This window comes from Mustela lutreola, chromosome 1 (genome assembly GCF_030435805.1).
Source record: "Mustela lutreola isolate mMusLut2 chromosome 1, mMusLut2.pri, whole genome shotgun sequence".
In the NCBI taxonomy this organism is placed as follows: domain Eukaryota; kingdom Metazoa; phylum Chordata; class Mammalia; order Carnivora; family Mustelidae; genus Mustela; species Mustela lutreola.
Window position 1 is genome coordinate 230,183,184 of NC_081290.1, and position 14,684 is coordinate 230,197,867.

Consider the following 14,684-nt stretch of genomic DNA (forward strand, 5'->3'; position numbering starts at 1 on the left):
TCAAATAAATAAATAAAATTGTAAGAAGAAAAAAAAAGGGAATCACCAACACAATTGTAGGTTTATCTATTTTTCTTTTTAGTTCTGTGAATTTTTACTTTATGTATCTTGAAGTTCTTTTATTAAGTGTGTACCCATTTATGATTATGTCTTCTTGATCAGTTGAGCCTTTATTGTTATGAAATATCCCTCTTTAATTTCAGATAATAATCTTATCTTGAAGTCTCTTTTCTTTGGCATGGATATAGCTAAATTAGCTTTCTTATGTTCACAGCTTTCTTATGCTTCCGTGGTATATCTGTCACCACCCCTTTATATTCTATCCATCTGTGTCTTTATATTTAAAGTGTAGCTCTCGAAGGCAGTGTATAGTTAGATCTTACCTTTTTTATTCTTTTTATTTATTTATTTATTTTTATTATTTATTTATTTATTTGACAGACAGAGATTACAAGCAGGCAGAGAGGGAGTCAGAGAGAGGAGGAAGCAGGCTCCCTGCTGAGCAGAGAGCCCGATGCAGGCTCGATCCCAGGACCCTGGGATCATGACCTGAGCTGAAGGCAGAGGCTTTAACCCACTGAGCCACCCAGGCGCCCCTTATTCTTTTCTTTGATTCCATTTCTATTTAATGTAATTTTCTTTCTATAGTAGGATTAGGTTTACCATTTTGCCATTTGTTTTCTTCTTTCGTCTCGTCTCTTTTTTGGTCCTCTGTTTCTCCCTTCCTGTCTTCTTTTGGATTAGTCAAATACTTCTAATACTTCATCTTTATTTACTTTTTAAGTTTTAAGTGGTTGCTCTAGGGATTATAAATAGGCATCCTTAACTCATCATAGTCTACTCAGAATAGAATATATGAACCCTGCAACAATATAATTCCACTTATCTCCATCCTCCATGTCCTATGGTCCTAATGTTGTCATATATTTTACTTCTATATGAATTAAAAACCCCGTAATAAAATGTTCTTATTTTGGTGTTTAACAGTCAGTTAAAAGTAAAGGGAAAAAACACCCTTATTTGTCCATAGAGTTACCATTTCTGGTGTTCTTCATTCCTTTCAAAAGATTTACCTTTCCATCTGGTGTCATTTTCCTTCAGCCTAAAGAACTCTCTTTAGCATTTTTTACGCTGCCGTGCTGCTGGTTTTGGACACGCTCTCCTGTCATCGATCTGAAAATGTCGTTATTTCACTTTCATTTCTTTTTTTTTTTTTTAAAGATTTTATTTATTTATTTGACAGACAGAGATCACAAGTAGGCAGAGAGGCAGGCAGAGGGAGAGAGGGAAGCAGGCTCCCTGCTGAGCAGAGAGCCTGATGTGGGACTCAATCCCAGGACCCTGAGATCATGACCTGAGCCAAAGGCAGCGGCTTAACCCACTGAGCCACCGAGGCACCCACACTTTCATTTCTTGAAGGATGTGTTTGCCAGATAGAGAATTTGGGTTGGCCATTTTCCCCCTCTTCCAGCACTTTAAAGATGTCACTCCATTGTCTCCCGGCCTCTGTTGTTTCTGATGAGAAGTCAGCCCTCATTTGTAGCTGCTTCACTGTGTATAATCGTGTTTGTAACGTGTCTTTTCTCCTCTGGCCACTTCCAAGATTTTCTCTTTATCTCTGGTTTTCTGCAGTTTGATTATGATGTACTTAGATGTTAATCCTCTGTATTGATCTTACTTGGATTTTGCCAAGCTCCTTGGATCTACAAGCTGATTTTTTTCATCAAATTTGTGAGATTCCCAGTTATTATTTATTCAGATGGTTTTTCTGTCCCATTCTCACTTCCTTTAAAAAATTATCAGTCTTTAAGTTTGTTTAGAACAATTTTAGGTTCCCAGAAAAACTGAGAAGGTACCGATTTTCCATATACCTCCCACCCCCAAACATGCATCTCCTCCCCCACTATCAACATCCCCCACCAGAGTAGTACATTTGTTACAATTAATGAGCCGACATTGACACCTTATAATCACAAGTCCACAGTTTATATTAGGATTCACTAGGAGTGTCTTACATTCTAAGAATCTGGACAAATAAGTAATAACATGTATCCACCATTATAGTATCATACAGATTATTTCCTTTTTTTTTTTTTAAAGATTTTTATTTATTTGAGAGAGAGAGGGAGAGAGAGCACCAGCAGGGGGAGGGGGAGGGGCAGGAGGAGAGGGAGAAGGGAGCCTGATGAGGGGCTCCATCCCAGGACCCTGGGATCATGCATGACCTGAGCTGAAGGCAGAGGCTTAACCCACTCAGCCACCCAGGCGCCCCAGGAATATTTTCATTGCCCTAAAAATCATCTGTGCTCACCTATTCTTTCTTCCCTTCCCCCTCAATGCCTGGCAACCACTGATCTTTTTATTGTCTCCACACTTTTGCCTTTTTCAGAATGTCATAGAGTTGGAATCATGTAGCATGTAGCCTTTTCAGATTGGCTTCTTTCACTTAGTAATATGCATTTAAGGTTTCTCCAGGCCTTTTCATGGCTTGGTAGCTCATTTGTCTTTAGCATTGAATAATATTTTATTGTACCCCAGTTTATTTATCCATCCATCCATCTACTGAAAGACATTTTGGTTGTTTCAAAATTTTGGCAATTATGAATAAAGCCACTGTAAACACCTATTCAGTTCTCACGCAGACATAAGTTTTCAGCTAATCTGGGTAAATCCCAAGAAGCCTGATTACTGGATTGTATGGTAAAGGTATGTTCGGTTTTGTAAGAAACCATCAAACTTGTCTTCCAAAGTTGCATTCCTATCAGCAATGGGTGAGAGTTCCTGTTTCCCTGCATCCTTGCCAGCATTTGACGTCTGTATTTCAAATTGTCCATCCTAAGGGGTGCCTAGGAGTATCTCATTGCTGTTTTAATTTACATTTCCCTAATGACAGAAGACATGGATCCTTTTATCATTTGCTTATTTGTCACCCGCGTATTTGCCTTGGTGACATGTTACTTCTTTTTCTGGGGCTGAAACTACATGATTTTGTCCATGCCTCAGAGAGGACTTGAGGATAACCTATACAAAGATTTGGAGTCTTAGCCCCTCTGTAGCTCCCTCCCTCCCAGGACTTCCCCTGTCAATTTCTGGTCATTCTAGCATTCTCAAATTCCTTCTTCTGATATCTCAAACAGCTTTCATCTCCCTCAAGCTTTCTGCTTGAGTTCCAGCTTCCCTAGAGGGAAGGGCCCTCAGTAGAAGAGCATATAAAGGCAGATTTCCCCCAGTGCGGTTCCCATCTTTCAAGAGCAAAATCCCCTCCAGTTTTGGACTGTTTCTGTTTGTTCTCCAGTGCCTTAAAATTCTTGTTTTTATATTTTGTTCAAAGTTTATATTGCTATCTACAGGGGTTAGTCAGCTAGAACATACTTCACTATTACTAGAATCCTATCTGCTGCCTCTCTTTAGAAAGCTAACAATATCACGCCGACCCAGCAAAGACCTCTCAGTTAGCAAGGGTAGCTGTCCTTTCCTGTCACCAAAACTCATTCAGCTGCATTTCGTAGTAGAGTGGGTATTTGTACTTTTTGGCAGCTCAGCCTCTAAATTCCCATCTTATGTTTGGGGAATCCTTTGCCCTACAAGTCTCGGAGTAAATCAAAGGCTGCCTCCCAGTATGGAAATCACAAATGCCAACAAGGCAGTTTCTCAGGGTCCTTGCCTGCAAACCTAGGATCACGTGACCAGGCTCAACCAACCATGGGGTATTTTGAAGAGTAGAGGGCTTTGCCTCAGGGAATGTAGAGCCGGTGAAGAATCCTTTCCAGGGACAAAGATGTGGCAGTGGCCATACCTACTTTCTAGGGCTAGGCTTGAGACTGGCAATAGCTGGGGGTATGAGTTGTGGTGTTCCATCCTCAGCAGCAGCAGCTATCTGAATATCCTGCCAATAAGTTCTTCGGATATTCGAGTCAGCCAGAATTGGTTTTGTCAATTACAAATGAGAACCTTGAATCATCCACTGAGTGATAGTTAGATACCAACAATCCCACCAACAGCAATCTTGTTCAACAAGCTGGAGGTCTTGTTACACCCTGACAAATTGGGGAGCTGACCCAGCTATGAGCCTGCTTCCTCAAGATAACGGCCCCATCCTCCTTTCCAGTCCTGCTCCTCCCCTCTCTGTGCTCTGGCCACAGATCCATCTGAATTCTTGCAAAGTACTGTACCCTTTTCCTTCCTGCCTGGCTTTGCAGCTATTGAATGTCCTCTCCCTGGAATGTGGTTATGTCCTTTCCCTGAACTGCAAACAAGGTCCCTCCCCTCTGCATCCCCTCCCCTCCAGCCCACATCTAATCCATTCTTTACAACAGCCAGAGCCATTGTCTCAAAATACAGGTCCCAGCATGTCACTGCTCTGCTTAAAATCTTTCAAAGCTCAAAAATCTTCATTGATCTTTGGATAAAGACCAAATTCCTTAACATGACCCTCCAGGCCCAGCCTGGTCTGGGTCCTGCCTATGTCTTCAGCTTTACTGGGAGACACTTAGGAGGTAGATGCCCAGGATGGCCCGATAGGGATTAAGCAAGGCAAAGGAGAAGTCAAAGATGACACCTAGATTTCTGGTTGGGGCAAAAGTAGAGAATCTCCCTAGTTTATCAATCTTTAACATCTCAAAGGCATGCATCAGTCAACCTCACATCCTTTGTTGAACAAGGAGCTAGAAACAACCCCCCTCCCTGCCCCCACTCACTCCTTCTTCAATCTGACATTCAACTACCTGACCAACTAAGCACAAACTTTAGGTTTCAACTACAGGTTTGAACTACCTTTTATTTGCTATGTCCTTGACTTAGGCACGTTCCCTCTTAGAGGTTTTGTTTTCTCATCTATAAAGCAGGAATAAGGCTTCATATCTCTCTTTCTCTTTTGGTAAGAGGTCATTATTGTGAGCTATGACTGGCCCAGGCTGGGTCAGAGCTGGACATGACCATCCCCTACGAACCTCAGGAGTAGAATCTATTTGCCTTTTAGAAAGACCAATCTGGTTTGCAGATGGAGGCTGAATAACAAATGGGTCAAGACCAGAAGGAGGGAGCCTCCAGGACTCTCAACCCTCGGTGCCCTTGAAGAAATGTGGGGGGGAGGTGGCCTGCATGAGGGGTGGAACAAACAGAACTGACCCAAACCTCAGAGCAACCTTGGATCTCCTACTGTCCACAACTGGTCCCCGAGCAGGTGCTCTACCTCCAAATATACATGAACCCCTTTACTTCTCATTTCTGCTGCCACCACCATTGTCCAAACCATGATCCGCTCTCTCTTGCCTACTGTCCCTGCTTGTTTGGTCCAACACCTCTCCAGCCAACAGCCAGAGTGACCTTTCAAAATATAAGCAAGTACTGTTTCTCATCTCTTGTGTCCTCCACTGACTCTCCAAACTCTTCAGCCCAACAAAAAATGCTATAGGATCTGTATTCTGCTTCCCTGGCTCACCCAAACCCAGGCACCCTGACCTTATTCTTGGGCTTCAGAAGGGTCCAGCTCTGTATTTGCTCCTCCCTCTGCCTGGGCAGTTCTCCCCGCAGGCTTTCACCGCACAGCACCCATCACTGGGTCCTTACCTGCAGGTTTTACCCAGAGGTCAAGAGCCCATTTCTGAGTATACTTGCCCCATCACTCTTTGTTTCTTCACTGTTTTATTTCCTTCCTAATACTTGGCATTGCTTGAAATTAGATCATTTATACTTATAGAGTTCTCCTCAACATACCACATTTACATCTTTGTTAATTTTAAGGATACTAAGAATATTTTATACTGTCTGAAGGTCCTGATAGGTAAAGCAAAAACTTTACCTATTTAACTTTTTTAAACTCCTCTTCCCCCACCCTAGATCCCTCACTGGAATGACAGCCCTGTTTGTCCTACAGATCACTGATTTGTAAGTTCCCAGAACAGCGCATGGCATATTTGACGAACAGTTTTTGAATGAAGAGTAAATCAAAGACCAGTTTCTGGCTCTTCCATATACTAGCTTCCCTTGGTGGTGTGGGTGGGGGTTGGGGGAGCTGGAGAAGGGGAGGTCAGATGCCAAGGTCCCCGGGAAGGCTATGGATGTGGGCAAGCTACATAGCTTCTCCAAGCATCAGCTTGCTTATTTATAAAACAGGGAGAAGAGAATTTATCTCATAGAATTCTGAATATCAAGTAGTGTCAGGGACACCATTAACTCCCTCATGAAGTTTATGGGCTCATGGGGATGTACTTGACATCGTGCCTGTTAACTGCACAGCCTACCAATCTGTTCACTGTCCCCAGAGCATTAGAGCCATACTTCACTAAATGGGCTGGGAAGAGCTGTGTGGGGGCAAGAGTTACTTGAAACAATCTGATGCATCTTCCTGGACCATTCGTTTTCCTTGGAAGTAATGCACATTATGTCTTGTAGCAAACTAAACATAGCATTTATTGAGTCAAAGGGAGAATTAAGATGTAAAATCCAGGTGCTTTCGGCAACACCATGAGGAGAGCCATTGTAGATCATGTGGCTGGGTTAACCCCATTCTCCCAGGGGAAACTGATGCGGAGAGTGGCAGAAGCTGGTCTCTCCATCCCAGGTAGGGTCCTCTCAAGCTCACACAGTGAGCCTCCCCTCATCACACAGGACTCTGGTACACTCCTCTCAAGTCCCTGGGCTCAGCAGAAACAGCAGGTGGCTTCTCTCCTTTCCCTGAAGGAGTAAGGGTGAAGCCCAGAGGCCAAGGCCAAGATGAAAGTCCTGGGCTCTAATCCACACTCTCTTAATTCCCAACATTGCCCAGACCCTGGACCACCCTGTCTGCCTATCAGCACAGCCCTCCTTAACCACCTGCCTATCTGGACATAATTACAGTAATTTTATTGGGATATCCTTACCCAGCTATATATAACCAGCATAGGTAACTGCTTCTGAACATAATTACAGGAGATGTTTACAGACCCACAATCACATAAGAGTAAATGATAGCTTCCTTTCCTCCCATTAATATGCCAATATTAGGGAACTGTCTGGTCCAATTAGTCAAATCCCAGCAGTGAAGGGGTGGGAAGGACCTCATATTGTTCTACTACATGGACAGCAGGAAGGGGCAGCAGGGTCCCAAGCCAGGGTTTTACAGCACGCCAAGATGTCTGCAGAGAGATGGGCTAACATCTACTGGGCTCCTACCCCCTGCCAGGCACTCGGGGAGGCCAGCAAACACCTGTGAACAATTCTGCAAGCTATATTAAGTATCTCACTTTGTGTGTTTGGAGCCCTTTGGAGAGGGCTGGAGTCCAACGTCACCCGTAAAAAGCCATGAAGCTCGGTAGGGGCCTTTCCACGGTGCTACCCCATCAGGTCAGACTCCCAGGCCACAGGAGACCAGCTCTAAGCTTCTTCTTACCTCCTGTGCTCACTGCTTCCTCTTCTTAGGCAGCTACCTCCACCCGCCCCCTGCTGGTCTCTGGCCCACGCCCCCTCATCAGTTCCCCAGCGTTGATGGCTGCCTTCTCCAACCACCCCCGCCCCCCCGCCCCTTCTTCCTGTCCCGGTAGGGTTGTTGGGTGTTATCTCTCCAGAAGGGCGGGGAGTTGGGGTGGGGGAGGGTGAGGCATGGGGCTAAGGCGGTGCCAGGCACCCGGGGTCTCCTACAGGCCCCCGCCCGCCCCTTACCAGGGGCGCCGCTGGGAGGGAGCTAGGCCTTGGGGTGGGCCGACTTTGGGCTTCCACCCTCCCGCATACACAAAAGGTTGCCTCGCTAGCACCGGGGAGCCCTCCTGCACACACGCACAACTGCACAAAGACGTGCATACCGTTCCACCGCACGAACACACTCCCGACTCGGCCGGAGCCACGGCCGTGCTCACGCACCGGCACACTCGCGTGCACACACGCGCACGTATAGACACCCCAGCGTGCGCCCTCACGTACACAGACACACAGCGGGGTGCATGGCGGTGTGGACCCCCAAATGCTGGCCTTGAGGCCCTGACGCGCCCGCCGTCCTGCCCTGGCGCGCACACGCGCAGGCACACGCACCCTCCCGCACTGCTCCACGCCCCTGGCCGCGGCCCCGGCGGGCGCTGTGCTGCGCGGCGGGCGGGCCCGGGGCGGGGGCGGCGGCGGCGGCGGCCGGGAGAGCGGAGGAGGCGGAGCAGGGAGCCGGGAGCCGGCTGGCCCGCGCTCCTCCTGCCGGCCGGGGATTTTCCAGCCTGGGCGCTGTCGCCTCGGACCTCCTGCGGCCGCGGCGGACCATGGGCGACAAAGGGACGCGGTGAGTGCCGGCGGCGGCCCAGCCGGGTGCCCTGGGGGCGACCTGGGCGAGGGCTCGGGCGGGGGTTCCAGTCGGTCACCCCGGGAGCGCCGACGCCTGGCTCCGCTGTACGCAGCTCTCCTTTGCCAGAGGTCTCCTCTGTGTGGTCGCTGGCGGGGCCGAGGAGACCCGGGGGTCCTGGGTGGGGGTACCTAGAGTGAGGACTTGGACGCCCCATCTGGCTCACAGCTCCTCGCCGCCACCGCCGCCGCCACACACACACACAGACACACACACTCACACTCACTCGCTGCTGACACCCAGCATCTACCGGCCAGCAGACGCAGAGACGCAAGGGGGCAGGTTAACACACAATGGCACACACGCTCCTGGAGACACACGGGCACACTCATCCATGGGCACACTCCTGCTGGCATACACACGGACGTTCACTGCCACAAGCTTATCGTGTACAATGACACACCGTCACACACTCACTGGTACACATTCATGAACACATTCTTGCTGACAGTCATGTTGTCGTACACATGTCACACTCTAACACACATCAGTTCTACCACACCTTCATGTTGGCACACTCATGGTGGCCTACACAGATACACACAGACACTGTCACTTGCACTCACTGTGACAAACACTCTGGGATATACCCTCACACACTCATGTTGGCACCTATCTCCCCAACACCTTGTTTGTGAGACCCACCAACACTGACCCCCACAGACAGTCAGACTAAAGCCCACACACTCTGGTGCCCCATGGTCACTAGCCAGCAGACCCTGGGGCCGCTGACCGCTGACACACTCACTCCAGTCCCTACATGGCATGAAGTGGAAAGACACACATCACACAGGGTGGCAGGCCCCCACAGAGCCTGGGAAAAATGCATCCCATCCACTCTGTTTCCCTCCCTCTGACCTCCAGAGGCCTAGGGTGGCTGGCCACCATCTGTCTGAAGCTGGGGTGGGGAGAGGGGTTCCTATCTCCTTAGGAGCTTGGCATGGCTCAGAAAGGGAGAGGCTTTGCCTCTGAGATGGAAAACTGGTACAAAATAGGGGGGGGGGGAAGCTGGGGCAGGGCAGCCCCTGGGGATAGCCTCTGTAGACAAGACAAGCCCAGATCAGGCACTCTGGTTTGTCACCCTGGTTGTACCCCTTCCCTCTGCCTGCTCCTTTAAGTGCCACTAGATGCTTCCCTCTCTCCTCCCCCTACCACTTCTACAAGCCCTTCATTTTCATTTTTTTCTTTCTTTACCTTCTTCTATCCTTGTGCCCCACTTCTCTCTCCTCTCTTCCCTTTCTTCTTGCTGCCAATAATTATTTATTGAGTGCCTGCTGTGTACTAGGCATGGCGTGGGGATCAAAGACATGTAAGACCTATTCCTTCCCCAAAGGAGCAGCTAGACTAGGAAGACATGACCCCAGTGGTCATTAAGTTTCGCGACCACGACAAAGCAATTTCACACACAGCCTGCTGTCTGACACTCTTCCTCAACAGCGTTAGTGAGATCCTCTAGAGACTATTTTCTTCTCCTCAGAAGAAGAAACTGAGGCTTGAAGATAATTTAGAAACTGCTTCCCAACCGTCCCCCTGACATCTTTTTCAAGGAGGCTAATTTTCCTTTTCTGCTTTCCAGAAGAGGAACCAGAGTGTTAGAGGTTACCTGACTTTCTTAAGGTCAGGGGACATCAGAAGCTGGGCAGAGGCTGGGCCCCGCTTAGTCCATTTCTCTGGGGCTTGCCCTTGGGCAGTGCCAAACCCTTCATGGGCCCTGAGGGTGCCCTGCTCTGTGTGTGGAGGCTCCGGGCTCGGAGGCGAGGCTGCAGAAGATCCTGAAGCTTCTGCATTCACCTTGATGACTAGTCCTCATTGCAGCTGGCTGACCGGCACTGCGACCATGTCTTTGTCCTCACTAGGATGTGCGACTCTCTCTTCTGCTATGGCTAATGTCCCTCAAAGCCAAGATCCTCCTGACCATTGAGATGAGACTTTTCTCCCCGTGAGCATTAGGAGCCTTTGCCCTTCTCATTTGTTCCTTCTGTGCTGCTCTACCATCAGGGTGACTCAGCCCCTCTTGGGCCTTGGTTTGCCTCTCTGTGACTTGAAGAGGTAGGTCATTGCTGCCCATGCTGGCATAGAGTGCCAGCAGGATGGGGACCTTGTGAGCAGCCCAGTACCTGTTGGAGACCCTGTCTTTGGGGTCAAGATCTTTCCCACGACCCACCCCCCCCACTTGCCTCTAACTCACAGGGGGCCTTGGACATTTGTCCTTACCCTTCTGGACCTTAGTTTTCCTGTCTGTAAATTGGAGCTGTCAGTACTTAAGCATTTCAAGGCTCTGTTGTGTTTATTGAATTTGCTGAGCAGGGAAAGAGGTGCTGCCTGAAGCCTGGAGCCCAGGCTTGGCTAAAGTCCATTGGATGGATGGTGGCCCTGCTTTCCCCCCCGCCCTCTCTCATAGCCCCAGGAGGCCAGGTTTCCTGAGGCATTTGGAAGAGAAGGACGAAATCAATAATGGGCTGTACCGTGCCTCACTTCGGAGGCCATGGGTTTCTTTCTCTGACCTGGAAGAGGAAACTGCAAATACCTCATACTGTAAGTCTCAGGAGTCATGGCATCCGTCTAAGCACTTGGACTCAGCCCCATGTGGAAGTGATAGTGAGAATTAGTTAGAAACTGTCACTGTCCTCTAGGAAGTCTTGGGGTCCAGGGGGAAGGCCGGGGAGACCAATGTCTGGATGGGATTAATTACGGGGCAGGTGTTATGATGACTGTTCTAGCAGGGTGCTCTGGGAGCAATCGTACACCCATTCAGCAAATGTTGACAGAGTGTCCGGGGCTGGGGCTTCTGAGAGGAAGGGTCCCACTCTGTCGCCGAAGGATTTAGAGCTGAGCAGGTGACTACACTGCAGGGTGACAGGTGCCATGGAAGGCCTAGGGAGGAGTCCCCACCCCAGTCCCAGCAGGGGACATGGTGAGGGACGCTTTCCTGGGACAGAGGTGGCTCTGGAGCCCCTGAGCTTCATCTGGAAAGACAAGGAGGCCAAGGCGGTGGCCCTGGGGATGGTGTTCCTGGCGGAGGGCACAGAATGTGAAAAGGTCTGGGAGGCTCGAAGCACCCTGTGTGTGCGACCTGCGGGTGGGGCTGGTGATGATAGGTGAGCCTCAAGAGAAAAGCGCAGGCTAGTCAGCAACAGCCTGGAACGTCACTAAGGAGAGAGTCTGCGGTGGTTCAGGGGGCAGTGTGAGAGGAGAGACGAGAGCAGATTTCCCTTGCAGAGGGACGCCTTTGGCAGTGGCAGGGGTGCAGAGGGCAGAAGCAGGGAGACTGGGTGAGGAGGCCGAGGAGGAGCCTGGGAGAAAGCAGGGTCCAAGCTAGGCTTGGGGAGAGGACGCAACTGAGAAATATGAATGAGGAGGTGGTGTCCATTAGTCTGACTGCTCGGTGTCTGGTATGTGTCAGGAAACTGACATGCATGATCTCATTTGGTTCTCCCAGTGATCCTGTTAATGGAGGGATTGTTACTCCCTTTTACAGCTGAAGAAACAGACTAAGAGAGATTAAGTAATTTGTCCGCTGCCATTCAGCGGAGAAGCCAGCCCGTGTGTTCACAAAGCCCTCTGCGGCACCGCGCTTCCACCCGGAGGGAGAGAGCTGAATGGCCCACACAGCCTCCCGCACCTCCCTGGCCAGTCCACTCTCTCTCGGGCTGTGCATCCCTTCTGGTTCTTGCTGTTCTTCCTAATTCAGCTGCCAACACTAACGATCAAAGTGAGATAACAGGAGGGACTTCCCGAGAGGTAATGGGAAGGAATCGAATTCTTGTTCCTACAGATGGTTATGAAGTTTTCTTTGTTGGAAGGGGAGGAAGGCGGGTGTGATAGACATGTCATCACCAGCTCTTCGAACCTTGGCTGTCATCTCTCTCTCAGCAGTCAAGCCCTCTGTGACCTATCTTGGGTGGAATAGGGAGAAGTCTTGTGGCTTTGTCCAAGGATGCATCTGAAGTTGCTGAGAGTGGCAGTGTTGAACCTGACTTACCATCTCTGGTCCCCAGTCTAGGCTGGCTTCTGGGCTTCAGACTTGGCCACAGCTCTTTCCCTTCCAAGTTTGGGCATCCTTGCCTGAGGCTGAAGTTTTCCATTGGCATGGGTTCAGGGGGCTTGTCACACCTCGGAGCTGTGACAATGGAAAAACAACAGAGAGTCAACACCACCCAAGTGGCCCCTGGCGTCAACCAGGCCACCCTCCACTGCTTCCAGAGTGACCATTCTGGCCATCTGTCTGTCTGAGGCCGGCAGGGAAGGGGCAGCTTGGCAGGGAGCCAGACTGGAAGTTGAGGAAGATGTAGGGAGACTTCTGTCTGCATAGATGGGTCAGGATCCTGGGGGTAGGGATGGTGGAGGGAGGTAGGGATTGGAAAGTCCCAGGTTTGGAAGTGGCAGTTGCCTCCAGGGGTGCGTGGGTACTGTGGCGTAGGGAAGAGTTATGGTGTGTACAGAGAGGAGAGCTAGGGGCAGCTGGGGCCTTGGAGAGCTCAGGTGCCTGAGGGGGAAGAGGGGACCAGCTTGAGCTACGCACCTGGGAGTTGGCCAGAAGGCAGCGGCTGGTGACTTGGTGAGAGGTCTTTTGATGGGGTGGTGAGGGCAAAGCTGGGTCACAGGGGAGAGGGGAGGACCTGCTTTTCCCCTGTGCTTGGAGCTCAGGTAGGTCTCATGGAGGAAGGGTGTGAGGCCCTGGGCTCAGGTGGTGGGGACTGGGGGTGTGGGAACCTGGGGGGTCAGGCTCAGCTAGGGGTGGGAGGGACACGGTAGAAATGCAAGCTGGTCACAGGAGAGGGTGTCTCCTGAAAGAGGGGCTTCTGATTGTGGCCGGGGGTTTTGGGAAGCCTTTCATAAGGAAGTGCCTTCTGAGCTGGGTTCTGGAGCAAGGGGAAGGCCGAGTCGTCTAGACAGAAATTGCGGACAGCGGCTGCAGGCCCAGGAGTGTGGCTGCTGAGGGACGAGGCTGCCCTAGGAAGTAGGCCTTGGGTACTGGGTGGGTGAATTTCCTGGCAATTTCTCACACATTTATCCATACCCCAGGTGTTTTTATTTCCCAGTTGGTGAGCTTCTTGTGGTTTGGGAGCTATTTCTGTTTTCTGTTTGCTGGTCGCTTATCCACCTCTGGGTCTGATTCATTGGAGATGCCTGGGAAGGGTAGTTGAGTGCACTGAATCCTTCCTCCCCTCTTGCCTCTGCTGTCAGCCCAGGGGCATCCTAAGGGCTAATATTAGGTCCTTCCCATTAGGGGATTCTAAGGATGAAAGCCATGTTTCCCACATTAGACTAGGTTTGGTGGGTGGAGAGTGGGGAGTCCATTTCCTCCATCAGATTGTGAAGTCTTGAAGGAGAGGGAGGTCCCATCCCTATCAGAATGGGGTTCCTCAGAGTGAAGCCGGTTTCTCCCCCATCAGCCAGGCATCCGAAAGAGGAAGGTCTGTCTGCCCCATCAGACTGAAGGCTGCTGAGGGTGGGGCATGTCTCAGTATGAGTAGGTATTATCTGGGATGGTTTCAGGCTCCCTCTCTGTCTTCTGTGTGCAGGATGGGTCCTGCCCCAGGAGTGGCTGGAGTCCTAATGGGGGGGTGTCCAACCAACAGAGGGGGTGGGGCAGGACAGGGTGGCTGCTTTTGAGAGGGGAACAAAGGCATCTGTTGTCCCAGCCCCAGCCCTCCCTCCCCAAGGGGCCCTGGCAGGGTCATCTCTCCGGAGACGCCTCCTCCTTCCTGGGACGGGCCCCATCTTTAGTCCACTTGAGAGGAACTGCCTGTTCCTTCCCAGGAGACCTGGTGCCAGATGAGGCTGGGCTTCGGGGACTGGACCAGACAGGTCCTGGAGTTCTGTATGGCTGAAGTCACCGCAGCCACTGAGTGGTTTTCCCTCTGGGCCTGGCTGGGACCACAGCCGAATCCGTGGGGCCCCTTGTACTTGGAGAGGAATCCATCTATTGGTCTGAAGAGCCTGGAACAAGGGGGACACTCTGGCTAATGTCAGGCCGGCTAGAGACTTACTCCTCGCTCAAGGTCTGAGCATTCAGTGGCAACATGGCAGGCGCCCACAGGTCTGGAAACGGAATGGGTATGGGCCTGGGTGAAGTCGAAGGGCCCTCCCATAGTGGTTGTGGGCCTCTGGCCCCACAGCTGGTCCTCCTGGTTCTTTTGCGGCTCTATCCTCTTGCCTTCTCCCATGCCATTAGTGGGCATGGGTGTGTTTTGACCAAGGGCAGGGGCGGGGCGGGGGGAGGAGTGGACAGCTGGGATGTACCATCACTGGAGGGTCCCAGAGGTATGCTCTAAAGCTTAATCATTACTGTGTGATCCAGGCACCACATACACCCTCTCTGGGTCTTGGTGTCCCTGTGGAAGTCAGATCCTCCATGCTGTGCAAGGAGGTAACTCTCCTT

The 14,684-nt window shown here is 50.6% G+C and overlaps 1 protein-coding gene across 3 annotated transcripts in view; it reads left to right on the plus strand.

Annotated features, from left to right (window-relative positions):
- The first annotated feature begins 7,950 nt into the window (after positions 1-7,950).
- Positions 7,951-14,684, plus strand: part of ARRB1 (arrestin beta 1) — a 74,603-nt gene continuing 67,869 nt past the window's right edge. Inside the window, exon 1 of one of the 3 annotated variants that reach the window (XM_059132416.1) lies at positions 7,951-8,239. In XM_059132416.1, coding sequence (XP_058988399.1) covers positions 8,220-8,239 — 20 coding nt within the window. In that variant the 5' untranslated portion in view covers positions 7,951-8,219. Of the gene's footprint in view, positions 8,240-14,310; positions 14,343-14,684 lie in introns of those variants that run through there. The other 2 variants (XM_059132375.1, XM_059132396.1) reach the window with 2 other exon arrangements.